This window comes from Salmo salar, chromosome 14 (assembly GCF_965601325.2).
Source record: "Salmo salar chromosome 14, fSalSal1, whole genome shotgun sequence".
Taxonomy (NCBI): domain Eukaryota; kingdom Metazoa; phylum Chordata; class Actinopteri; order Salmoniformes; family Salmonidae; genus Salmo; species Salmo salar.
In genome coordinates, this window is record NC_138304.1 from 15,953,628 (window position 1) to 15,981,382 (window position 27,755).

General features: G+C 42.6%; 3 protein-coding genes and 1 long non-coding RNA gene across 6 annotated transcripts in view; 1 reads left to right on the plus strand and 3 right to left on the minus strand.

Moving 5' to 3' along the window:
* Positions 1 to 4,356: 4,356 nt before the first annotated feature.
* Positions 4,357 to 8,780, minus strand: ackr4a (atypical chemokine receptor 4a). The gene is made up of 2 exons (XM_014139751.3): positions 8,628 to 8,780; positions 4,357 to 5,567 (listed from the first exon to the last, which is right to left on the minus strand). The coding sequence occupies exons 1-2, from the start codon at positions 8,708 to 8,710 to the stop codon at positions 4,442 to 4,444; spliced, it is 1,209 nt and encodes a 402-aa protein (XP_013995226.1). The 5' UTR covers positions 8,711 to 8,780; the 3' UTR covers positions 4,357 to 4,441.
* A 3,029-nt stretch (positions 8,781 to 11,809) lies between these two features.
* Positions 11,810 to 14,332, minus strand: LOC106568918 (uncharacterized). Its single transcript, XM_014139750.3, has 5 exons — positions 14,176 to 14,332; positions 13,687 to 13,725; positions 13,392 to 13,541; positions 12,842 to 12,937; positions 11,810 to 12,714 (listed from the first exon to the last, which is right to left on the minus strand). Exons 1-5 carry the CDS (start codon positions 14,290 to 14,292, stop codon positions 12,694 to 12,696), a joined length of 423 nt encoding a protein of 140 aa, XP_013995225.1. The 5' UTR covers positions 14,293 to 14,332; the 3' UTR covers positions 11,810 to 12,693.
* Positions 14,333 to 19,804: 5,472 nt separating this feature from the next.
* On the minus strand, positions 19,805 to 23,738 carry LOC106569019 (uncharacterized). Its single transcript, XR_014380312.1, has 4 exons — positions 23,619 to 23,738; positions 22,743 to 22,935; positions 20,901 to 21,014; positions 19,805 to 20,424 (listed from the first exon to the last, which is right to left on the minus strand). It is a non-coding gene; the product is annotated as an uncharacterized LOC106569019 (long non-coding RNA).
* Positions 23,739 to 24,293: 555 nt separating this feature from the next.
* The window catches only part of LOC106568916 (uncharacterized), a 63,963-nt gene continuing 60,501 nt past the window's right edge, over positions 24,294 to 27,755 (plus strand). For 2 of the 3 annotated variants that reach the window (XM_014139747.3, XM_014139748.3), the window contains exon 1: positions 24,294 to 25,305. In XM_014139747.3, the coding sequence (XP_013995222.2) occupies positions 25,206 to 25,305 (100 nt within the window). In that variant the 5' untranslated portion in view covers positions 24,294 to 25,205. The remainder of the gene's footprint in view (positions 25,306 to 27,755) is intronic. The other variant, XM_014139749.3, reaches the window with a different exon arrangement.

Below are 27,755 nucleotides of genomic sequence, written 5' to 3' on the forward strand. Positions count from 1 at the left end.
GTTGGATATTTGATTACCTGTCAATAACAGGAATGTTACCCTAGCATAAACATTTTACTGACGGTAATAATAAACACCATCTTAAGTATACATTTGGAGTAGATAAATTACGGTATCTGGTCCGTAGACTAGTATGACATCATTCAGCTGTCCTTGCTTACTATACACTTTCTGAGTAAGAATGGTGTTTATTTACTGACATTGTACAGAAAAAAAAGTGTAAAATGTAAAAACAAGCCATTTCAACAACAAGCTCAGATGGCAACAGATTGCAACCAAAACATTAAGACTGATAGTTATTTTATTCAAAGTGATCTTAGAGCGGGTTAAGGGTCATGAACGGTCAAAAGCATGTTTTTCACGGAATTGGATATTTGGATGAAACCAGATCGAAGTATGAACATTTGATTAGGGTGTAAGCAAATACAATTAAACGTTTAGACTAGTTACTGGCTAGCTAGGTATTCAGCCTGCATGGAATAAAAGAGGTGGAGGAGTCTTTCAGAACTCTGACACAGTTGTCATGTCAACACATCTGTCAGTGCTGCTGTGAACATCACAAGAGACATGCCGAATGGCAGATGTAAAATATTTGACGTTATTGATGCAATTTCATTGTTTGAGTTGCTTTGTGTATCACCAAATTAGCTTGAGATGATTTTACTGCAACACTGCTCACTGCATCCAAGTTTCTTGACATAGGAATTTCAGTAAGATCCCTGCCCACTCAGCCTGTGTTTTCCACATTTCTGGCAGAATGAGTACTTTTTCTCAAATTTGGAGCATTTCTATGCCAAGTATAGGTGATATTTTAGTCACTCAAAAGGCTATTTTACATGTGAATCAGAATAACTGTTCGGGACCATTAACAACTAACAAGTTTTTAAAAACCGGTCTCAATCTCGCTGCTCACCCGTAAGGGGGTGAATTTCTGAGGTGGTAGCAGACAAGGAGGTGAATAATAAATGTACCGAACAGATTTCTTGAATTCTTTAGGGTGGAAAGAGTGAGGATGTCACTCAACATTTTGTCCACAACAGAGGGTTTTGGCTAACAGCGTCGATGTAAAAAATGTGTGTAATAAACAGCAGATGTCTCAGGTTTTTTGAAAGGCTAACTGGTCTTTAGCAGGTGAAATAATATTTAGATTTTTCCTACCACACTCTTAAGGCAAATGAAACATGTTGCAAACGGAATATTACGAACAATGTCTCTGGGTCGTTGGATGATGCTGGTATTTAGTGTCTTTAGTTTTGAGACTGGGGGATTGACATTGTCCCAGGGCTGACATCTTTAGAGATTCCTCCGATCCCTAGAATAGTACTTTAGAAAATAACACCCCAATAGAGTACTTCTGTTCTGGCACCGGTGTGTCAAACTAAGTAAGATAATACAATCCCCATCAAAATCTGTCAGTTTAAGCTAGCGATATGTTTTTTTGCGTGGGCTGCGTCTCAGTTCATTTCATCCGCCTATGTCGCAGTTCTGCATCTGCAGTAGAAAGTGAGAGAGCTAACAGTGCTATTTGTCAGACCAAGAGACATCCCGGAAATTGGTCTTCTCACAAAAACGTCTTCAGTGTCTGAACAGTTTGGCCTAAAAACGAATATGACCACTCAATAAAAAGGGGAGACAGACCCTCACAAACACGTTTTGCTCTACTTCCCCCACCGGACTCGTCTAAAGGTAACCCATACAAATGAATGGAAGTATGGAGGTAGTTTTGTGCCCCCCAAAATAATATATATATATTTCCTGATCTTTCGGACAGACACTTCAAAACCTTATTCCTTATGATACATTTTTTTACTTGTCTTTTTTTTCCATTTATGAATGTGTTATTCAATGCGTTTCTATGGGCCATAGTAGTAAAGGCCAAATTGAAAATCTTTTTGGGGGATACCTAAAGGGGTCCTAAAATGCTAAATCAAATATCTAAATCATCCATGGTATGACGTTCTTAAAACAATTCCATATGTTAGCTGAGAACATTTTTTTTTTTTTTACCCATATTTAACCCCTTTTTTGGCACTAAACTAGTTCCATATACAGTGCCTTCGGAAAGTATTCAGACCCCTTGACATTTTCCACATGTTGTTACTTTACAGCCTTATTCTAAAATGGATTAATGTTTTTCCTCATCAACCTACACACAATACCCCATAGTGACGAAGCTGTTTCAACAAAGTACTGAGTGAAAGGGTCTGAATACTTACGTAAATGTTTTTGCTCTGTCATTATGAGGATATTGTGTGTAGATTGATGAGGGGAAAAAACAATTTCATATATTTTAGAATAAGGCTGTAACCTAACAGAATCTGGAAAAAGTCAAGGGATCTGAATAACACATTACTAAGTACCACTCTCCATATTTTCAAGCATAGTGGTGGCTGCCTCATGTTATGGGTATGCTTGTGAACATTAAGGACTGGGGGGTATCAGGATAAAAAATAAACAGAATGGAGCTAAGCACAGGCAAAATCCTAGAGGAAAACCTCGTTCAGTCTGCTTTCCACCAGACACTAGGAGATTAATTCACCTTTCAGCAGGACAATAACCTAAATCACAAGGCCAAATCTACACTGGAGTTGCTTACCAAGAAGACCGTGAATGTTCCTGAGAGGCTGAGTTACAGTTTTGATTTAAATCTACTTTGAAAATATATGGCAGACCTGAAAATAGTTGTCTGTCAATGATCAACAACAAATTTGACAGACCTTGAAGAATTTTGAAAAGAATAATGAGCAAATGTTGCACAATCCAGGTGTGCAAAGCTCTTAGAGACTTTTAGAGACCCAGAAAAACTCACAGCTGTAATCACTTCTACAAGGTATTGACTCAGGGGTGTGAATACTTACGTAAATGTTATATTTCTGTAGCGGGTTAGGTGAAATGGGTTACGTTTAGAATAACGGTAGGGGAAGGGTTAGCTAAGATGTTACAGTTGTCACTGACACGACTCAAAAACATGCAACCTTTTGGATTGCTAGACGGTCGCAGATTACACCTGACCAACCTCCCTAGTTTTGTTTCTGTCCAAAGTAACTAGACCATTTGTAGGTATCACGTTCTGGAGGTGGTCAAAAATACATATAATATGTTTTGTATGGCTCTGAGGTCAGGCTGACCCACCCCACATACGCAAATGTTTTTTTAGAGAGTGCAGAAGATTGATCTGTTTTGGTAAGTCGTGGCTGACATTTTGAGGAATGAGTTAATGAGATTGAAATTAGTGGCACCACCCATCCCAGAAGACTGCTATTGGCACAAGTAACTTGCTTACATTTGATATGTTTCTCCCCAAAAAATAAACATACAACTTCAAATAGCCATTTTCTTATCTCATACGATTACAATGTACCCTGGCCCCACTGACAAGTGTGAACTCCCCGACATGCTTGGCCAAACGAGAGGGTGTGGGTGCGTTCTGTGCAACACAAAGTCATCATCCCCTATAACGTCACTTTAATTAACGTCTGGAACTTGTTGTTGTTTTGATAGAAAAAGACAGGAATGTAAACACTTCGCTACCCCTAAGGTCATTGTCAACCACATGTCTGAGGACAAGGGCTGGTGTCGAAACAAAAATGTGGTTTCAAGATGCAGGGTAGAGCATGAATCTACTATTTTTTTTTAATGCTAGATCCTTTCTGATAACTGGAATGCTTCTCCTTAGCCTAATCCCATCTGTTTGTGCTGTTTTGTCACTTCCTCTTGACAATGACCATAGGAGCTGCCACGACAGCACATTTACAAACAGATCTGGGACCAGGCTGGCCCTTACCCTTCCTCTGGTTGGGCTCAATAATTCCATAGCATCAGATATATAGTATTAATGATACTAAAGCATCTGGTTATACAGCACTGATAGCTTCTTAATACACTGAAGCAAGACTATGAATGAGATCTTTTAGCCATGTTATTGCTTCCAGTCCCACTGTGTTAAGAGTAAGTAGGCCTCCGCTGAGTTTGTAGATTGGACAGAATTCAAGAACGTGGTGCAGGGTTTGCGCCACACCACAGGCATATAGTGGGCTTTCTTTCATGCCCCATTGGTGGAGGTTGGCGAGGCATGGGCCGTGGCCAGTCCTGAACCTATTGAGGGTGAATCCCTCCTTCCTGGGGAGGTTGAAACCAGGGGGCTGTTGCTTGGCGATGAGGTGATTATTTGTCAGGTCCAGTAACTCCCATTGTGTCTAGGTCAGATTTCTGTTGAAGTCATCATTGGGTGGATCTTTCCAGACTGGCCTTCTTGAGGGGAGGCGTGTATTTGGTGGGTTGAGGAGGTCCTCATGCTATAGAAGTGCTAGAATCTCATGTGATACAAAGGTGTTAGCCAAAGAGATCATCTCTCTCTCTCTTCTCTCTCTCTCTCTCTCTCTCTCTCTCTCTCTCTCTCTCTCTCTCTCTCTCTCTCTCTCTCTCTCTCTCTCTCTCTCTCTCATATGGAGAAGGTGCTGGTTTCCTGAGAGGCAGTGTTGTGAGAGTTGAAGGACATCTCCATTCCTTCGTCCTCTCTCTGCTCCCCCCTTCTCCTCTTCGTCCTTTCTCCAAATGCCTTGGCTGCTTTCAGCACATATTGTCTGAAGGAAGACCCTAGGAAGACATAGAGTAGTGGGTTGAGACAGCAGTGGGTCAGAGCCAGGCTCTCAGTGACCTGCGCCGCCCGGTCCAGGGCCTTACTCACACCACAGTGGGTCACCAGTGTGTAGACCGAGTCCATCGCCCGACACATCTTCACCGCGTTATAGGGCAACTGGGTGACCACGAACAACCCCACCACGACCAGCAACACCCGGATAGCTCTCCGCCTCCTGCCCCTGCTCTCCTCGGGCAGCCGCCTCAGCACACGCCCCACGCCGGCGTAGCACCACATCATAACCAGGAGAGGAACCAGGAACCCCAGTAAGACCTCAACCACCTCCAGGCAGGCCTTGACCTCCCGGGCCAGACTGGGCGGGTAGACGGTCATGCAGACCCTCCTCCCGGGGGTCTCCCTTACTCTGGAGAACAGAAGATCGGGAAGACCCAGGAGGAAAGCCACAGCCCACACCCCTAGGCAGACCTTCCCACAGTGCGCCCGGGTGAAGACCCTGCCCAGCCTTCCCTGGTTCCTGCCCTCCGCTCTAACAGATGCTAGGTAGCGGTCCATGCTAACACAGGCTAGCAGCAGCATGCAGCAGGTGAAGTTGATGGCGTAGCAGGCCGAGACCAGCTTACAGAGAGGCAGGCCCAGCTCCCAGCCCAGCGCCGCGTCTGCAGCCCAGAAGGGCAGGGTGAGGAGGAGGAGGAGGTCGGCTACGGCCAAGTGGGCTAGGAAGGCTTCCGTCATGGTTCTTCTCAGACGTGTGTGGTAGGCGTACACAGCTAGCACCAAGGAGTTACCGGCTAGCCCTACCACCACACAGGCTCCGTACACCACAGGGAGGAAGAGGCCAGCGAAGGAGCGCACGTCAGCCTTCTCACACACGGTGTGGTAGTCCTCGTAGCTGTAGTTCAGGGTGAGGTTGTTGTGGTAATCATAGTCATCCTCTTCGGTCAGATCCATACTGGAGGAATATCTGTATCTGTAGGACAAAGCAGGAAGATTACGATGGAGCACTGGAAGTCAGTAGTACAAAGGGTCTTTAATGGAATTCACCATGTTCAACCCAGTCTGTGCAGCAAATTCAAATCAAATCAAACTACATTGAACAAAAATATAAACGCAACATGCAACAATTTCAAAGATTTTACTGAGATACAGTTCATTTAAGGAAATCAGTCATTGAAATAAATTCATTATGCCCTAATCTATGGATTTCACATTACTGGGAGTACAGATATGCATCTGTTGGTCACAGATACCTTTTTAAAAAGGTAGGGGCGTGGATCAGAAAACCAGTCAGTATCTGGTGTGACCACCATTTGCCTCATGCAGCGCAACACATCTCCTTTTCATAGAGTTGATCAGCCTGATTTTGGCCTGTGGAATGTTGTCCCACTCCTCTTCGATGGCTGTGCGAAGTTGCTGGATATTGGCGGGAACTGGAACGCGCTGTCGTACACGTCGATCCAGAGCATCCCAAACATGCTAAATAGGTGACATGTCTGGTGAGTATAAAGGCCATGGAGGAAGTGGGACATTTTCAGCTTCCAGCAACTGTGTACAGATCCTTGCAACATGGGGCCGTGCATTATCTTGCTGATATATGAGGTGATGGCGGCGGACGAATGGCACGACAAGGGGCCTCAGGATCTCGCCACGGTATCTCTGTGCATTCAAATTTCCATTGATAAAATGCAGTTCTGTTTGTTGTCCGTAATTTATACCTGCCCATACCATAACCCCACCTCCACCATGGACCACTCTGTTTACAACGTTGACATCAGCATACCTCTCACCCACACAGCACCATACACGCTGTCTGCCATCTTCCCGGAATTTAATTTTTTTAACTAGGCAAGTCAGTTAAGAACAAATTCTTATTTACAATGACGGCCTACCCCAGCCAAACCCTAACCCGGACGACGCTGGGCCAATTTGCACGGCCCTATGGGATTCCAAATCACGGCTTGTTGTGATACAGCCTGGAATCGAACCAGGGTCTGTAGTGATGCCTCTAGCACTGAGATGCAGTGCCTTAGACCGCTGCACCACTCGGGAGACCAATTTACAGTTGAAACCAAGATTCATCAGTGAAGAGCACACTTCTCCAGTGTGCCAGTGGCCATCGAAGGTGAGTATTTGCCCACTGAAATTGGTTATGACACCGAACTGCAGTAAGGTCAAGACCCTGGTGAGGATGACGAGCATGCAGATGAGCTTCTGACAGTTTGTGCAGAAATTATTTGGTTGTGCAAACCCACAGTTTCATCAGCTCTCCGGGTGACTGGTCTCAGATGATTCTGCAGGTGAAGAAGCCGAATATGGAGGTCCTGAGGCCGGTTGGATGTACTGCCAAATTTTCTAAAACGACATTCGAGGCGGTAGAGAAATGAACATTTAGTTATCTGGCAACATCTCTGGTGCACATTCCTGCAGTCAGCATGCCAAGTGCACACTCCCTCAAAACTTGCGACATCTGTGGAATTGTGTTTTGTGACAAAACTGCAGATTTTAGAGTGGCCTTTTATTGTCCCCAGCACAAGGTGCACCTGTGTAATGACCATGCTGTTTAATCAACTTCTTGATATGCTACACCTTTCAGGTGGATGGATTAATTTGGCAAAGGAGAAATGCTCACTAACAGGGATGTAAAAAAATGTGTGCACAACATTTTAGAGAAATAAGATCTTGGAACATATAGAACATTTCTGGGATATTTTATTTCAGGTCATGACACATAGGAACAATACTTGTTGTGTTTATATTTTTGTTCAGTATACATTGAAAGGGAAAGGAAAAAGAAAGGAATGTTAACACCTCTATTTCCCTGAGTCATTATGTGTGGGGACAACGGTTTGTCACACCCCAAGAGCATGAATCTACTAGTCTTTTCATGTGAGATCCTTTCTAATAACTGGGATGCTTCACCTAGTTAGCTGGTCTCAATAGTGCACTTATTTCTTTTAAATGCACCTTTCATTGAAAGTGCATTAACATTTTAACATCTCAATGGATTTTACAGTAAAACAGATATAGTAAAATAAAATGCAAGGCATAAAAAGCAAGAATTACAACAGGCAGAGAGTGATTATATGGAGACCAGAGGCAAAGTTTGGGCCACAGTCACTTCACTATCACCTTGCTTTTTCCTCTGCTTGCTTTGAACCCTGTGTGATCTCTATGGGATCTCACTCTGACCCAGTTCAGTGCACAGTCAGAGGAAGATGAACGAACACACACACACACACACACACACACACACACACACACACACACACACACACACACACACACACACACACACACACACACACACACACACACACACACACACACACACACACACACACACACACACACACACACACACATATTCCACGGTTCCAGGTGGAGACGCTATCAAAATGACATTTGCTCAATCCATCCCAGCTCTTTGCGTTGCGTCTTTTACCTCATGAGGTATCATCCAGTAGGGTATGTGTTGCGTCTTTTACCTCATGAGGTATCATCCAGTAGGGTATGTGTGTGTTATGCCCATCCCAGACATTCTCACCAGTGATGGACCAATAATAACAGACACTAAACAGAGTTTCTCACCAAAACGCTATATATACATTTTCAGTACAAATATACAGGATACAAACATTCCATTCCAGCTGAAACAATGGGTACATAGCGTTTTGTACAAAATCGATGAATAAAAAAAATCAGAGAACGGTCATATTTTACACACATGAAGGTACCTATAAGTAATTTCTGATGAACACATACAAATTGGTGGATATAGCATTTCGGAAATAAAATAAATAAATCAAGCTGAAACATTCACCTGGATTTACTCTACACATTTGGGGAAAGTATATGACATACATAGGGTGTCTTTGTTTCTTTATACTGTATACCTGTCTCTCCACATCCAATCATATCTTCAGCCAATCTATTGTCGAATAATTTTGCTCGCTAAGGAACACATCAACCACTAACCAGCTTCACAATGTCACTACCAGGAATACTTTATCCACAAATAAGTAAGCCTTACCGCCTCTGCTTGTCTCCTCTACTGCAGTGAGCTGTAGCTACTGGTCCGTATCCTCCGCTGTGTTTTTGGGAACTCTGACTCATAGCACATCACAAGGAGGGTGTTATTTTTTGAGATTGAGGGAGGGAGGGAGAGAGAGAGAGAATGACAGAATGAGAATGAGAGGGGAGGGAGAGAGAGCGAGAGAAACACACCTAATTTGCTCAATCATAACAGAGTACAGCATTCTTACTAATATAACTGGGTTTAGAAACCATATGGGGCTTACAGGCTTGTAATTAGTGTTACCAAAACAAAAGTACCGGTAAGCAAAGTCCTAGCTTTATTTTTTGCTGCCACAAACTCTCTCAACATCTGCTGTCATGTATTTGTAGTCAGATAATTGAACAGTTCTGGAGAAGATGAATTTGAGTGATGGTGAACCACACCGCAAAATTAAAGACCTAATTCATTTCATTAGATATTACAGCATGAGCTCTTTCAAAAAGTTATTTCATAAATGAAGCGATGACAGCGAAAACGCAAATCAGATGTTAGTGCAGTGAAAAACAAGAGAGAAATAACCAACAACAAACCACAGTGTGAATGTGTGTGTGTGTAACGGCTGTCGGGAGAGAGAGTAGACCAAGGCGCAGCGGAGTTAGTGTTCATCATGATTTTAATTAACGTAAGAACACTATACAAAACTGAACAAAAACACGACAGCAAAACAGTCCTGTTAGGAAATAATCTAACAGAAACAATTACCCACCAAACCCCAACGGAAAAACAGGCACTTATGTGTGACTCCCAATCAGCAACAACCAACAACAGCTGTGCCTGATTGGAAGCCACACGGCCAAAATCAATGAAACAGACAACATAGAAAATGAACATAGAACGCCCACCCAATGTAACACCCTGGCCTAACCAAAATAAAGAACAAAAACCAGGGCGTTACAGTGTGTAAATCTACGTGCTAGCTGACAGGGATGTCAAAGCTTTCACACTAAGTTGTAGGCTACACAAGTGCAATTTTTTACTTTGTGAAAAGTTGTCAAAGTGTTTGTCTTGTTTGGAGAAAACACAATATTTCTCTCCTGTGAGTAAGGACACAGAGAAACAATTCACAGAAAATAAACCACAGTTTCCGTGACTTCATGAATTGTATAGCAATATAAAGTGCAACGTAATAATAACGGAATAGAGTTAAGCAGTACAATGCCATAATATTACATTATTGTCATCATTGATGTATGTAAACTCAGCAAAAAAAAAGAAACGTCCCTTTTTCAGGACCCTGTCTTTCAAAGATAATTCGTAAAAATCCAAATAACTTAATAGATCTTCATTGTAAAGGGTTTAACACTGTTTCCCATGCTTGTTCAATGAACCATGAACAGTTAATGAACATTCACCTGTGGAACGGTCGTTAAGACCCAGCTTACAGACAGTAGGCAATTAAGGTCACAGTTATGAAAACTTAGGACACTAAAGAGGCCTTTCTACTGACTCTGAAAAACACCAAAAGAAAGATGCCCAGGGTCCCTGCTCACCTGCGTGAACGTGCCTGGCATGAGGCATGAGGACTGCAGATGTGGCCAGGGCAATAAATTGCAATGTCTGTACTGTGAGACGCCTAAGACAGCGCTACAGGTAGACAGGATGGACAGCTGATCATCCTCGCAGTGGCAGACCACGTATAACAACACCTGCACAGGATTGGTACATCCGAACATCACACCTGCGGGACAGGTACAGGATGGCAACAACAACTGCCCGAGTTACACCAGGAACGCACAATCCCTCCATCAGTGCTCAGACTGTCCGCAATAGGATGAGAGAGGCTGGACTGAGGGCTTGTAGGCCTGTTGTAAGGCAGGTCCTCACCAGACATCACTGGCAACAACGTCACCTATGGGCACAAACCCACTGTCACTGGACCAGACAGAACTGTCAAAAAGTGCTCTTCACTGACGAGTCGTGGTTTTGTCTCACCAGGGGTGATGGTAGGATGCGCGTTTATCGTCGAAGGAATGAGCATTACACCGAGGTCTGTACTCTGGAGTGGGATCGATTTGGAGGTGGAGGGTCTGTCATGGTCTGGGGCGGTGGGTCACAGCATCATCAGACTGAGCTTGTCATTGCAGGCTATCTCAACGCTGTGCGTTACAGGAAAGACATCCTCCTCCCTCATGTGGTGACCCACCAGTATGACAATGCCACCAGCCATACTGCTCGTTTTGTGCGTGATTTCCTGCAAGACAGGAATGTCAGTGTTCTGCCATGGCCAGCGAAGAGCCCGGATCTCAATCCCATTGAGCACGTCTGGAACCTGTTGGATTGGAGGGTGAGGGCCATTCCCCCCAGAAATGTCCGGGAACTTGCAGGTGCCTTGGTGGAAGAGTGGGGTAACATCTCACAGCAAGAACTGGCAAATCTGGTGCAGTACATGAGGAGGAGATGCACTGCAGTACTTAATGCAGCTGGTGGCCACACCAGATACTGACTGTTACTTTGGATTTTGACCCCCCCCCCCTTTTGTTCAGGGACACATTATTCCATTTCTGTTAGTCACATGTCTGTGGAACTTGTTCAGTTTATGTCTCAGTTGTTCAATCTTGTTATGTTCATACAAATATTTATACGTTAAGTTTGCTGAAAATAAACGCAGTTGATAGTGAGAGGACGTTTCTTTTTTTGCTGAGTTTATGTTTTAGCCTATGAGCTAGAATTGCATTTTTAAGGATAGATATGGAGGGTTCAAAGAGTTCAGGACTTAAAATTCAGTACACGTGTTTGTTGATATTGGATCAAGTCTTTATCTGTGGGAGTACATCTTTCTGTACATTACTTTCAAGTGTAGGCTGAAGTATGTTGTTCTGTAAATATTTATATGCTAAGGTTCTGCTCTTTAGCCAAGTGTCTACACTGCACTAGTCTGGGATCCGAACTGATTCACTGGTAAAACAGAGCATATCAGCTTGGATTCCAGTCTAATACGGCACCGCCCAAAGACAGCACTGAGGTGATTCACTGCTCTGTTAAAAATTGCAGACAGCTGGTCTTCTAACTCTGTTTTCAATATGTGTATATTCTCTAACTGCCTCCCTAAATCTGCCTAAGTTTCAACTGTTGATTGGAACTTGTGGAGATATTGCAAACGTCCATGATGACCTTTTAAAAAATCAATACATCTGGGGTTTATGTTTACTGGATTTAGTCAAATCTCTCATAATAACCACAGTAGGAATACATTGGATTGTGTTCCTGTCCTGTAATATACATTTCTATTTAGTAGAACAGACATATACAACTGTTGAAACGTTTGCTATGGTAAAATATGCAGTAACATTGAGCATTTGACAAAGAATAAAGAGACATTGTGAAATGATTGACTACTGAAGCAAATACATTGAACGCGTGTCTTGAACTGTTTGTTTCCTATGTTTTAACTCGCTTTGAAAAACATTAAAATACAGAGTCGATTCCAGGAACTAACTAGATTCCAGGAAAATAACCTACAAGTTTGGTGACCCCAATGTGATTTGTCTTACAGAACAATCAGAAATGAGTGAATTGCTTTCATAGTCTAGTCCAGTCCATAGCGCGGGAGAGTTTTATTTATAATTGCGTTGCTGGAAAACTGAAAGCAAAGTCAATGAAAGTTCAGTCCCGCTTTATTTGAAATGCATCTTATGAAGGCTTCATAAAGCACCACATAGATGCTTCACATATCATCTATAGCCTTATATCTTGCTCTATAAAGATTCATAATATGGCATAACTGTATGACATAACCATACATTTATTTGTTCACATTTATAAATCACATTAAGAAATATTTTATAGAGCATGAAATACAGTTATAGATTATTTGTGTCCCATTTATGCAGTGCTTATGAAGCCTATATGAATGTTTAAAGCTTTCTCAAGATGCACTTCAAATAAAGCAGGACTGAGTGTTTTACTGTCGATACCACATCTTTTTTTTTCATGCTTATTTCACTTATGACCCAAAATAAAGCAAGTTTCAGCGGTGGGTTTCCTCTCCATGGCCTGTCTTCTGTCTCAGTACCGTCTTCTTCTATGCTGAGGATCTGTAAGGCTGAATGCACAGATCATTTTTTTTTGTACGTATGGCAGCAAAGGATTAATACAATCAGATACATATACCACCATGTAAACCTTTAGCATTCCCTTATATGGACGATTGTCGGGTACACCACACTTACAGGAACAGCTGCTTCGGAAAATGCAGCCAAGGCTCCAGGACGATAGGGTCTTTTGCGTCTGCCCTTTTTTCCCTCATGCCTCTTAGTCCTGGAACTCTGAGGTGAAAAGGATTAAGAGCGGAAAGGAGCATAGTGATTCCGATCAAATCTGTTACTGATCACAAAGTCAGGGTTTCCTTGAGAACAAATGAATTTAAGAGATTTCATATCAACCTTGCAGTATGACAGTACAATAGCATTGTTATGATATGGGCTGTCCACTCTATCAGCCAGTTTATACACTCTTAGAAAAAAAGTGCTATCTAGAACCTTAAAGGGTTCTTTGGCTGTCCCCATGGGAGAACCTTTTGAAGAACCATTTTTTTATGCAGGTGGAACCCTTTTGGAACCCTTTTTTCTAAGAGTGTAGTTTTGATACATTTAAGGTTACTTATTCCCTTGACAGAGATGTAGCACCTTAGTTAAAATCAGGTGTAAGTCTACATATCCTTTACATGTTTCAACACTATAGCGTCTCTCTCTCTGTTTTCTCTCTGTTTCTCTCTCTTACCTCGGGTGGCGGTGGAGGTCTAATAGCATTCTGCATCACTGAACAACCCCCTGGACGATGGCCGCTGCATCCCTTTACCCTGTCTCCGTCGGGGACACTCTCCTCATGTCTCTTTGCTCTGAGCTGCACAACCAGTGGCTTCATGTCTACCTGATGTCCAAATGATGATACCATTAGAATTGATCATGTCTCAAAGCAATCTTTGGTAGACTACTGACTTTGTGTTTTTTTTTTTTGTTACGTAGAAATTATGTGGAAATGTAATGTGGTAATATGAGATAAAATTGTTTCTTACCTGAGGTGGAGGTCCTGGGAGGAATGGGGAAGAGCCTCCCTGTTGAGAGTGGTTCAGAATGAACGTGATAGAACCAAATTGATTTCTATACCAATGTGCACATTCTAACTGTGTGTCATTCTAGAGCAGGGCTCTCCAACTCTGTTCCTGGAGAGTTACCGTCCTGTAGGTTTTCGCCTCAACCCTAATTTAGCACCCTTTAAAAAATGTATTTCTTTGTTTAATAATTAAATATACAATCCACCGGCCGTGAAGCCGCTCAACATTTACATTACATTCTAGTCACAGTCACCCCCACAGTCACCCCCGAAAACCTCCCCCTCTAGCGCACTTGATTCTAATAATTAGCTAGTTGAGAAACTGCACCAGGTTAGTTACAACTGGGGTTGGAGTGAAAATCTACAGGAGGGTAGCTCTCCAGGAACAGGGTTAGAATCACAGATTATAGGACAGGGAATAAACATAGTAGAATCCAGAGGAATGTCTCACCATGGCTTGGTTGGTCTGAAAGGCTGCTGTCCGTCTGTCTTGTCCAGGGAGGGCCGTGGTGGAGAGCAGACAGACCTGCAGAAACAGGACACACAACAGCCACACAGCCTGCTCCATACTGACGCACTGGATCCTGACTACGCACAAAATCCTCTTTATACTGACATGGCTAATGATTACCAGATGTAGAGCGGGAACACTGAGGAATGCCAACAATAACACACACACACACACACACACACACACACACACACACACACACACACACACACACACACACACACACACACACACACACACACACACACACACACACACACACACACACACACACACACACACACACACACACACACACACACACACACAGAGAGACAGGGCAATTTTTAACTGTGTGTGAACAAGAGGGAGGAGGTATGGACTGTATTAGGAAAATATGAGTCAGTGGTGGTCGGTGCCATTTAAAATGAGGGAGGATTGTATATTTTTTATGAGCATGGCCTTAATTCTATTACAGCATATTGGATGGCTCATTCATATTCCATTCACCCAGTTCAATGTAACATCTATAGGTATAGGCTACTACATGATACTCTAATTTTCCCTATACCCATCATGAGGTTGCTACAACCTAGCCTATGAATTAAAGCTTACAACGTAGGTGCACAGGTCGAGATAAAAAAAAAATTGTAATCAAGGTGACAGACAGTGACACATTCAATACCGCCTTGCGCACTCTTGGCTGCACCTAGCTGATCTAGGGTGTAATCATTAGTCTAACAGTTGCAAACGATAGTTTCTATTGGATAAATTCATGTATGTTTATCCCCGCTTCATTCCATTTGTTTCCGTTTAAGAAAAGTTTTTCAACAGAATCAGTGGAATGAATACACCCTGATCACACGCAAACACAGTTCCATTTCATAGCAGCCACATACAAACAGCATGATCAATTTGCTCATTGTATATATAATTCCTTCTCGCGACCTCCTCTAACCTTTTCTCTTCGCTTGTGGACTTCAACTAGATTCAACCGCGGGACAATATTTTTCTTGAGCGGATGGTCGGGGGACCGTAACATAATTATAAATAAATGTGTAGACTGCAAATTGACCACAAGAAGCCCAAACAGATGTGTTTGACTAAAACATAATAATTTCAAATCTTGCTTACATTTGTGTATGATCATGTGTTTCTCTATTATGCATGTGAAGACTTGGGAACAGATTTCATAAATTAAAATCATTTGGAGCTGATTTTCTGGTGTTTTTACATTCTTATGTACAACAATTATTATTACATTTTTAAGAAAACTTGGGTGGAAAATTAACCACCCTTGGGCCAAATTTGGTTGGGGAACCCTGGCCTATATCATTGTCACCATATTAGCTAACGTCATAGTCAACATAGCTACTAGAAGTAACGCGTTAGTAGACCCGCTACAATCATGCAGTACAGTGTACAGTCAGCAAGTAGTTTAGCAGTTACACTGGCAGGCCCCGGTAGCAATACATTTATAAAACCAAAAGCTTCCCTTGACTTGGAAGAGTTCCAGTGTTGGATAGCCATAGCCAGCTAGCTGACATAGTATCCCTTTCTGTTTGAGCCGGGTGTTTGAGTAGGCCAAACTAGCTAGCTGCATTCATTAGCTCTCTCTCTCTCTCACTCTCTCTTTTGCGTCTTCATTTTTGAAGAGTTCAAAACTGTTTAACTATTGTCTTTCTCTCTCTTTGAGTCAACTACTCAACACATTTCATGCACTGCAGTGCTAGCTAGCTGTAGCTTATGCTTTCAGTACTAGATTAATTCTCTGATCCTTTGTTTGGGTGGACACCATGTCAGTTCATGCTACAAGAGCTCTGATAGGTTGGAGGATGTCCTCCGGAAGTTCTCATAATTACTGTGGAAGTCTATGGAAGGGGTTAAGAACCACGAGCCTCCTAGGTTTTGTATCGAAGTCAATGTATCCAGAGGATGTGTCACGATCGTCGTAATGGACGGGCCAAGGCGCAGCGTGAGTTGAGTTCCACATCTTTTATTTAAAGTGAAACATAAAAAAAACAATAAACAGACAATGAACGTGATAACCGGGGTGCAACATGCACACATACAAAAACAATATCCGACAAAGCAGGTGGGAACAATGAACCACTTAAATATGATCCCCAATTAGAGACAACAATAATCAGCTGCCTCTAATTGGGAACCATACAACCAACATAGAAATATAAATCTAGAATACCCCCATGTCACGCCCTGACCTAAAGCACCATAGAGAACCCCGAGGGCTCTCCATGGTCAGGGTGTGACAGTACCCCCCCCCCCCCAAAGGTGCGGACTCCGGCCGCAACACATAAAACCAAATGGGGAGGGTTAGGGGGGGATGACTAGCATTGGTGGCGGCTCCGGTGCGGGTCTTAGCACCCGCCCAGACCATGGATCCGGCCATGGAGCGGGACTGGACCGGGACTGGACGCCGTGCCTGGACTAGGCACCGGCGCAGAGGAAGGCTCCGGCCATGGAGCAGGACTGAACCCCGTGCCTGGACTAGGCACCGGCGCAGAGGAAGGCTCCGGCCATGGAGCGGGACTGGACGCCGTGCCTGGACTGGGCACTGGCACAGAGGAAGGCTCCGGCCATGGAGTGGGACTGGATTTCTAAACAGTGTGTTTTAATCAGTTATTTGGTGATGTGAATATATTTAGTATAGTTTTATCTAAAAAAGTATAACTTTTTAAATGTTTCACCAATTTTATTTTTCTGAAATTCACTGAGGAGGATGGTCCCCTCTTTCCTCATCTAAGGAGCCTCCATTGGATTGAGTAATATACTTTCTTATTGGAACAGCTTGTCAGACAAGAGGGAGTTGATCTTGGCTTCCCTGGCTGTTGGTTTGGTTTAATATGTGATTTTGTAATAATAATAATAACAACAGCCAATTTTATTTGCCAAGACGTTTCACATAGTTTTGCAGTCTAAATGCATACAGAGAAATAAAATACCAACAAACACTGTAGTTATTATTGGTATTGATAATCCAGTAGCAATAGATGATTATGTGAATGTCTTCAGCAGCTACTGGGCTGCCTTCAAGATGGAGTCCAAGCCAATTGCGACACCTCACACTTTGTGTTATGTTCTTGTTTGTTCTTGGCTTTCTTCTGCCTCTCCTGCCTTTAAGTCCTGGAACACTAAGGCGAGATGAGAGAATGATCAGAGATGGAAACAAGCCCAGTGGCTTGTCTTAATTTGTTTGTTTCTCACCTAAGGTGGAGTGGAGGAGGAGGTTGTCTAGGAAGCAGGAAAGGGGGTACGCCTTCCTGTTGATTGTGATTAGGGGAGAGTGGGGTATGTTGAGATATTTAATATTCAGCATCACTTCGTCAAGGGAAATATAGTATTCTTTCTAACAAAAATATCTACATATATTTCAGGATGTTGTGTATCCATGGAAATAATCAGAATTCATGTCAACGTTACAGTTTTGAAAACATAGCTTGTCCAAAAAAGGTGGTCTCTTGGCACAACTTACCCCTGGGGTATGGAGTAAGTTGAGCATAGGAACAGGGTAAGTTGAGCTGCCTTGGGGTAAGTGAGTGATGATGTCCTGTGAAAGTGGGTGATGGTAGGTCAATGTTTAATTAATGGGATGGGGGTGTGGTATATTGTATATCTTAAATGTATGTCTACATTCAGATACACAGTATATACACTACCGTTCAAAAGTTTGGGGTCACTTAGAAATGTCCTTGTTTTTGAAAGAAAAGCACATTTTTTAGGCGTACAGATGCCCATTAAACAGTGAAGAGGTAACTCCGGGATGCTGGCCTTCTGGGCAGAGTTGCAAAGAAAAAGCCATATCTCTGTCACGTCCTGACCAGCAGAGGGCGTAATTGTGTTAGTCTTGGTCAGGATGTGGCAGGGGGTTTGTGTTTGTTAAATGTTGTGTGGGTGATTGGACTCCCAATTGAAGGCAGGTGTGTTGAGTTGCCTTTGATTGGGAGTCCTATATAGGAGTGTGTGTTTTTCTTTGGGGTTGTGGGTAGTTGTTCTTGCTTTGCGTTTAGTGTGCCTGCAAGACTGTTCCTGTCGTGTGTATTGTTTTTTGTCCGGTGGATGCTTTACTCTTTTTTTAAATTAAAATATGAGTATCCACATTCCCGCTGCGCCTTGGTCCTCCCTTCAACAAAACGACATTAATTATGACAATCTCACACTGACCAATAAAAAGAAAAGATTAAGATGGGCAAAAGAACACAGACACTGGACAGAGGAACTCTGCCGAGAAGGCCAGCATCTCGGAGTCGCCTCTTCACTGTTGACATTGAGACTGGTGTTTTGTGGGTACTATTTAATGAAGCTGCCAGTTGAGGACTTGTGAGGCGTCTGTTTCTCAAACTAGACACTCTAATGTACTTGTCCTCTTGTTCAGTTGTGCACTGGGGCCTCCCACTCCTCTTTCTATTCTGGTTAGAGACAGTTTTTGCTGTTCTGTGAAGGGAATATTACACAACGTTGTATGAGATCTTCAGTTTCTTGGCAATTTCTCGCATGGAATAGCCTTAATTTCTCAGAACAAGAATAGACTGACACGTTTCAGAAGAAAGGGCTTTGTTTCTAGCCATTTTGAGCCTGTAATCGAACCCACAAATGCTGATGCTCCAGATACTCAACTAGAATAAAGAAGGTCAGTTTTATTGCTTCTTTATTCAGAACAGTTTTCAGCTGTGCTAACATAATTGCAAAAGGGTTTTCTAACAATCAATTATCCTTATAAAATGATAAACTTGGATTAGCTAACACAACGTGCCATTGGAACACAGGAATGATGGTTGCTGATAATGGGCCTATATACACCTATGTAGATATTCCATTAAGAATCTGTCGTTTCCAGCTACAATAGTCATTTACAACATTAACAATGTACACACTGTATTTCTGATCAATTTGATGTTATTTTAATGGACCAAAAAATTAGCTTTTCTTTCAAAAACAAGGACATTTCTAAGTGACCCCAAACTTTTGAACGGTAGTGTATCTCTTTGCAATATCACTTACCCATGCATTTCTTGACGAGTTGTCTGGGACAGGGATGTTGTTTCGATGTGCCAATTTAGAGGCAACGTCTCTGCATTTGAGGCAACTAAGCCCATGAAACTTGTCCGCGAGATTCTTGATATGTTTATCAAGCTCAGACTCCATGTCATCAGATAATACCTTGTGTTCCTCTGCTACTCTATCATAGCCTCTCTTTCACACAGGTACATGTTCATTTTCTTTATCCTTAATGTACGTCTTCAGTGTCATTCAGTCTATTTTCTTCATCCCTTGCTGCTGCTCAAATGGCCTTTTTCCCTTTTACTTCCTTGGCGGCTCTTTCAAGAACCTCAAGGGGGTTCAAGACCCCTGCTTGTGCTTACATTTGTATACACATGCATGAATATGTCTGCTCTGTAACAATATAAATGCACTATCTTGAGTTCATATGCATGACACATTGCATGACACAAATACTATGCGTATTATGCATAAAACAGACTAAATGTAATTATCATTTGTATGGGGCAGTGGTGTAAATGTAATGCGATGCTACTGGTGGCAGAGAAGTCAGGCGCAGGAGAGCGGAAACTGATTTACAACGGTTGTGTTTAATAATCATAAACCACCGTCAACAGAACAATACAATAAATGGGTAAAACAAAACCCGGTAAAATACCAGCATACCGTGCACAAGCACTGCAACAAACAATTACGGACAAGGACATGGGGGGGAACAGAGGGTTAAATACACAACATGTAATTGATGGAATTGGAAGCAGGTGTGATGGAAGACAAGACAAAACCAATGGCTCTCGATTGTTCCTGTTTTCTTGTTTTCCTGGTTTTGACCTTTTGTGCCTGCCCTGAGCCTGCCTGCCGTCCTGTACCTTTGCCCTGTCTATCTGGATTACTGACCCCTGCATGCCTTGACCTGTCTTTTGCCTGCCCCTGTTGGATTAATAAACTGTTGTTTATTCAACATGTTCTGCATCTGGGTCTTACCTGAAACGTGATACATATTGTCAAACCATAAGAAAACATCACTTTTCTCAGCTTCTGCTTTACTAACAACCTCTTTGGTTGTTGGTGTTTTACCCAACTGCGCTCTGGAGCATTCATGAGTGTGAAGGTTCCTGGGCGGGAGCGACACATTTTCTGGTTTTTCTTGCATTCACTCCTGAATTTCTTCTGCCTCTTAATCCTTAAACTCTGAGGATAAAGGAGCGAGGGTTCAGACAGTGGAAACAAGAACAGTGGTTCTTGACCACTCAACCACTTTGATTCTTCAAGTCTTTGTTTGGTTGTCAAGGACCTAAGCCACCCAAGCCACGGCCTTTTCTCCCTGCTTCCATCACTCAGATGCGGGTAGTATAGGAGCATCATGTCAAAAACTGTAAGACTGACCAATAGCTTTTACCCACAGACCATCAGGCTCCTGAATAGCCACCACTAGGCAGTTACCTGCTCCCCCTTTCCCCCTCCTGCCCCCCTGACTTCCCACCCCCCCATGGACATTTACCCTAATAATACGTATATATTATTATTTAATATTTTCTCATTCCCTTCTCTTTTTGACCTTCATTGTTGGAGCTCTGAGCTTAAGAATTTCACTGTACCCTGCAATTACATCTGCGACCCTGTGAATGTGGCTAACAAACTCATCCAATCGAATCATCGAGTCTTACCCAACCGGTAGGAGGCCCAGGCATTCTGGAGAGTCCACTCATCTCTCCTATGAGGGAGAGACAACCGTTCTTGCATTGGCCCTCGGCCTCAGTCTGCCTCTTAGTCCTTGAACTCTGAGGCCAGATGAGAGTGGAATCAGACAGTGGTTCTTATGAAATTCAGTTTCTGAAGTTGTGGGTTAATTGTTTCTCATCTGAGGTGGTGCTCACTGTATGATTGGACATGAGCCTTCCTGTTGACTGCATATATTTTCATACCTTAGTGATGTTAGTGGAGTTCATGTATTATATAACATGTATCTTCACTAAAGTGGACAGACAGCCCAGCCAGCCTAGCTACAGTAGGCTTGGATAGCTCTCTTGTACGTGTGGATGAATAACATTACATGGGTTTTTGGTAGGGAGCTGACAGCACCATGTTACCATGACAATTGCTTCGACAACCCCAATGGCGCAATGTAACTTCTCTAGCACTGGAACTGTACCCTCAGATAAGATAAGGAGTTGGTATTATCTTTGACACCATACAATTTCTACATCAGCAGGATATTACCCAATACAACAATTGCATCCTCATTGTTAATAGGAATTAGTTATTGAGAAACGAACATCGGAAGTAAAAAAACCTTCTGAACATAAGCCTCACAGAAATATGAATATGATAGCAATTCATCTATTCGTACATTTCCATTCTCTATTACTATAATTCAATTCAAATCAAATATTATTATTCACATGCTTTGTAAACAACAGGTGTAGACTAACAGTGAAATGCTTACGGGCCCTTCCCAACAATGCAGAGAGAAAGAAAATAGAGAAATAATAGAAAAGTAATAACACTTAATAATAAAAAGGCAATAATAAATACACAATGAGTAACGATAACTTGGCTATATACACAGGGTACCAGTACCGAGTCGATGTGCAGGGGTACGAGGTAATTGAGGTAATTATGTACATATAACTAGGAATAGAGTGACTACGCAACAGGATAGATAAAAAAAACAGTAGCAGCAGCATATGTGAAGAGTAAAAAAGAGTCAACGCAGATAGTCCGGGTAGCTGTTGGTTAACTATTTAACTAACTACCGTAAAACTTCAGATAAACGCAGTCTCAAATAGCTGCCTGTTCTTTTTAATAGTCGGGCATCGACACACATACAGTATCAGCCAATAAGAGCCTGTTTCAAATAAACTCAGGGTCTAAATTCTCTTGTTTATGAGTGAACTACAGTGAGTGTGCAAAGATTGCGCAAAAGAAGAGAAAGGAGATCCACATCCTTGCCATGGATGAAACAGAAGTGTGGTGACATGGTCAGCTCAACTAGCAACGAGATCTCACGGTCTCACTTCAGTATTCAACATCTGTCCAGGGGGAGATAAATGTCTAAGAGAAAGTAGGTAAGGCTGTTAAAAGGTTGTTAAAACAGAAAAAAATTGACGGTCAATCATAATTAACTTTGATGGTTAAGTTGCCCCAAGTGGACGGTATTGAAGGCATCTCACAATGTCCTGGGGACCTGGACAAACGTTGAATAGTGAATTCTATCAGATGTGATTGGAACTACGGGGGATACAAAGCTCAACAAGGTGAAACTGGTGAGAGAATGGTGCTGAAGTGTGAAATTGGGGGTGTATGATAGGCAGCCTAGTCTTTGCAAGTCTGATCTGCGATGGATTTGTTATTATAATGTTTATACTGGTCATACTGGTCACAGTAAACAGTGCGGTGGTCTTTTCAGCATTTTATTGAGCAAAAGCTGTGTGAATTAAGGAAATAGACTCCAATAAGCGCTGTTGGTGTTCAGTGATAAATGCCTGAGCTACTAATTGAAGTTTTACCGTATTTAGCGGTCTTATGGCTTGGGGGTAGAAGCTGTTCAAGGCCCTGTTGGTTCCAGACTTGGAGCATCGGTACCGCTTGCCATGCGATAGCAGAGAGAACAGTCTATGACTCGGGTGGCTGGAGTCTTTGACAATGTTAATGGCTTTCTTCTGACACCACCTGGTATAGAGGTCCTGAATGGCAGAGGTCCTGGATAATTGAGTGAAAACATGACGTGTGTCACCCCACACAGTTGAAGCCTGCACATGCACACAGTAATATCATTGATGTGTCACAGGGGTTGTAAAATGGAGACGAAGACGCAGCGTGGATAGTGCTCATTTTCAAACTCATTAATGAACACACTTGACAAAATAACAACGACCAACACAGTCCCGTCAGGTACACTAGACTAGAACGGAAAACAACTACCCACAACCCCAAAGGAAAAACAGGCTGCCTAAGTCTGGCTTCCAATCAGAGACAACGAAAGACAACTGCCTCTGATTGGAAACCATACCCGGCCGAACATGAAAACCAACACATAGAAAATGATAACTAGAACAAACCCACATCGAAACAGAAAACCCAAAATACCTACAAAACAAACCCCCCTGCCACGCCCTGACCACTCGACTATGGCAAATGACCTCTTTCACTGGTCAGGACGTGACATGATGTGCTTTGAAGACAGAGAGCCTAAATCATGTACCGTACTGATTACTTTATTTGTGACCTTAGTGGACAAACTCTCACTGACTCACAATGTTCCCCGACTCCAAAGGTTGGTAGACCCATGGAGAAACATTTATATTAGTGTTCTAATTAACTCTGTGGGTAGAAGAACACAGTTCATTCTGACCAGTAAAGAACAGAGGATTGGAATGTCTTACCATGGCTTGGTTGGTTTGTAAGGCTGCTGTTCGTCTGTCTGGTCAGGGAGGGCTGTGGTGGAGAGCAGACAGACTTGCAGACACAGGACGCCCAGCAGCCACACAGCCTGCTCCATACTGATACACTACAACCTGCTACACACTCAACTCCCTTTTGTACTTTTATCACACGGGCGCACATGCGCAAGCACAACGCACAAATGCATTTCGCACACTCATGCACCCATGCATGCAACACACCCACTTCCCAGTTCTCTCACCATTCCTCTCTCTCTCAATTCAATTCAACTACCTGTATAGTGTACTACTTAGTGCAGTATATGGGGAATAGTGTGATTACGGTGTGATTCTGCGCTCTGATACCGAGTCTACTACAAGCATCAGAGATTAGAGACGTGCCATGGAGCAGCAGAGGCCCCCAGAGAACTTTGCCCTCCCACACCACACCACACCACACCACACCATAGCCCTGGCAGCAGCCCCAGCTGACTGGATCCTCATGTGACTGGGGTTTCACATGAAGCAATCATTAGTCCAGCTTAATTCTCCAAAGAATCCCTTTACTGGCTCCCTCAAAAAGCCTGGACTCAGATCTGTGTCCCACTAATGACCATTCACATTGGCAAGACAGCGCAAACAGATCTGGGACCAGGCTACAAAAAGCCTCCTTACCCCAGGAAACCTCACTGTGTGACTGTTCACTGTTCCAGCAGGAGCTTGCTTTTCTTTTTCTGGGATATAGTCACAGGCTGTGGAGTTTCCTGGTTATTAGTTTGTATTTATTTCACCATCTCTTGCAGTTGAGTACCTGTTTTTCTCTCTTTTTTTTCATGCTGGGCTGACACGTGTATAGAATGCATTGTTTTCTGGTTGGGTTCAGTAAGGGTATGAGGAGCATGGCTATCTGAATGGGAAAGGGATCCCAGGGTAAAAGCTTCAGAGAGCGTTAGGTTGCTCATGACATACATTAAAAATGTGCTAAAATGTGCCCATGAACAAATTTGTATTTACAAGTGTATTATTTCATCGCATTTCAGGTTTAGTGGGCCAATGTGATTATGGAGTGTTAAACTTTGTTCCATGAAAAGTTAACCTCAAAATCCAGCTATAGTTGCTCCTTAGAAATAGATGATGGAAGCTTAGAATATAATGACTTTATTCTCATTCAGTTAAAAACATTTCATGTTAAATGTATTGCTCAATTATATTAACTTTTGTCGATGAAATGAACTACTGTGGCATAGTCTTTGTTATATTACTGACGGGCTGTACAAATTAATTTACAGTTTAGCCTACTGTGCCGCGTTCATTCCAAACAGTAAAATAACGGTTTTTATGTCGCGGTCTGATAGGCTCTTTCGCCAGCAGGTGTTTGCAACTTCAACTGCGCTTGTTAGTAGCCCAGATGCCGCCCTTTCCGTACTGTACAGAGACTGAAACATAGGTTACTAGCTTTATGCATGAGTTGCCTAAAAAGTCAGTTGAAATTCTGAAGAGACTAACATGAAATGGGAATGAAATGGACTTGACTTACACGGATATGATCATGTAGGCTAGAGTGTTTCTGGTTTTTTATAAATCGTGTTAATGCGCGCACGACAGCTGACTTGCACAACATCTGGCCAGAGACCGGGATTTGCTTACTGTACCGGTGTGGAACTCAGAAGAAGACTAGGACACGGACCCGGTGAGTTACTTATTTCTCTACATTTTAATGTTCTGATATCAGCTACGTTTTTAATGACAAATTAAAATGTTATTATTACACCCCGTCAAAGTTATAGTAGTACTATACGACTGATGAAGCAGAATATCCTAATAGTAGTAGCCGATTCATTAATATTAATTGGATTTCACTGTTCATCACTATCATCACAAGGTAGTACTGGTATAATAACGAATTAATCACAAATGTACATTCAATCTCTCTCGTTCTCGTCCCCCCCCCCTCCCCACCCCCTCCAAAAGAGATACTGAATGGATTAACAGGATTGTACAGATGCAGGCAATGTTTGCTGTTAACTCCAGGAATAGGGACTCCTGTGTTCCTCCTCACATCAGCTCAACAGATTGTAAATCAGTTATTATACGCTATTATGTCAGAGTTGGAGTGAGACATCAGCTTTTGGACTGCCTACATGCGCACGCACGCCACACACACACACACACACACACACACACACACACACACACACACACACACACAGTTGAATCTCTTCTGGGACTTCTGACATACGGTATTAGAGGTCTTCACGGGTCTACCTGAACCTGGATACCCAGACCCGTCCCAGGACCTAAGCGAGTCCGGGTCCAAAAATTCAAACTTTTCCCTCAGGTCCGGGTCGGGTCTGTTTGATTGCCATCGGCTCTCGAGTCAACTACAGCTAATAGACCCGAATGGACCCGACCACAGCTCTGCATAGCCTATAGCATATTTATTTTGCACTAATAAGGTGAATTTATTGATTTATAGAAGGCCAAGCCAACATATAAAAACCTATTTGTTTACCAGAATGGCAACTTGGCGGATGTTCTTCTTTTTTTTTCTCACTCGGGTCCAATCGGGTCTGGTCTAGACCCAGACCCATTAGGATACGGGTCGGGTCTAGGTCTGGTTGTCGTTGGCTCCATTCCGGTTCGGGTCTGGTCTAGACCCAGACCCATTAGGATACGGGTCGGGTCTAGGTCTGGTTGTCGTTGGCTCCATTCCGGTTCGGGTCTGGTCTAGACCCAGACCCATTAGGGTACGGGTCGGGTCTAGGTCTGGTTGTCGTTGGCTCCATTCGGGTTCGGGTCTGACTGTCCTGATTGTCCTCTAGTTCATATACAGTTAACGTTGTTTTAAATATTGTTCTGTGAGTCAGAATGAGAGAAAAATTAACACTTGGGAAATGTAATTCAGGTCATGAGTACTAATTCTCCTTACAAAGCGGCTTGATTGTTGTGGCTTAGCAGATTGAAATGTGTGTTCTCTCACCATGGGGTTTAGGGTGCTGCTGTGCTGAGAGCAGTCCTAATCACCTGCTGTAGTTAGCACCTTAATCAGGAGTTATTAACAAGCCAGTGATAGGTGTCATACCTGGGTTCAAATACTATTTCAAATAATTTCAAATACTTTATCTAGGCTTGATTGACCTTGCCCGGTGCAATGGATCAAATGCAACAGTTGCAAAAGTGCAAAACCCACCAATCTGGCACTTCAGGCAGGCTGAAGCAAACGCTAAAAGTATTTGAAGGTTTTCAAATTGTGTTTGAACCCAGGTCTGGTGGGTATTTGGCTGCTCCTGAAGAGTCAGACAGCTCAATGTTGTTGTTCAATCTGAGACTACAAGTATCTAGCACAGTGTAGCTCACCCATGTTTTCTTTCAATCAGTCACACTTGTAATCTTGTGTTCAGTCTTGTTTTTCAGCACAGAGCGTTAGTTGAGCTTTTCATTCATCATTGTTCATATAAAATATTTAGTTTTGTGTTTCCCGTACACACACAAAATACCAACCATGATTTGTCTTTTGTCTTGGAGGAAATGAAGGACTTGGAACCAACCTAGACAATGGTATCTTGATTTAAGAGAGAGTCAGAGCCTACAGTTATATTTAATTTATGGATGATTAGGTTATATTCATTCACTCAAGTAAAGGCATCTCATTGCTAAGTGAAAAGGGACTAATTACAATTCAGTCTTCTGTAAAAGGAGATCATTTTTATAACACTTTGTAAATAAGTGTGCATTTCGGAACGCTTATGGCTCTCTTGCTGCATTGTTTGTACACAGGAAGACAAATTATGCTATGTAAGGATTGGATAGGAAGGTCTTTCTACCTGACCTGCATACCAGAAAGCTCCCACACTGACAAAACACTGCAAAGCCACCATGTATTCATTCCAGGAGCACAGACACAGAATTTCATTAGACCTTTAAAGTAAAACAGGTTTAATTTGTACAGTTGAAGTCGAAAGTTCACATACATTTAGGTTGGAGTCATTAAAACTCGTCTTTCAACCACTCCACAAATTTCTTGTTAACAAACTATAGTTTTGGCAAGTCAGTTAGGACATCTACTTTGTGCATTACACAAGTCATTTTTCCAACAATTGTTTACAGACAGATTATTTCACTTATAATTCACTGTATCAC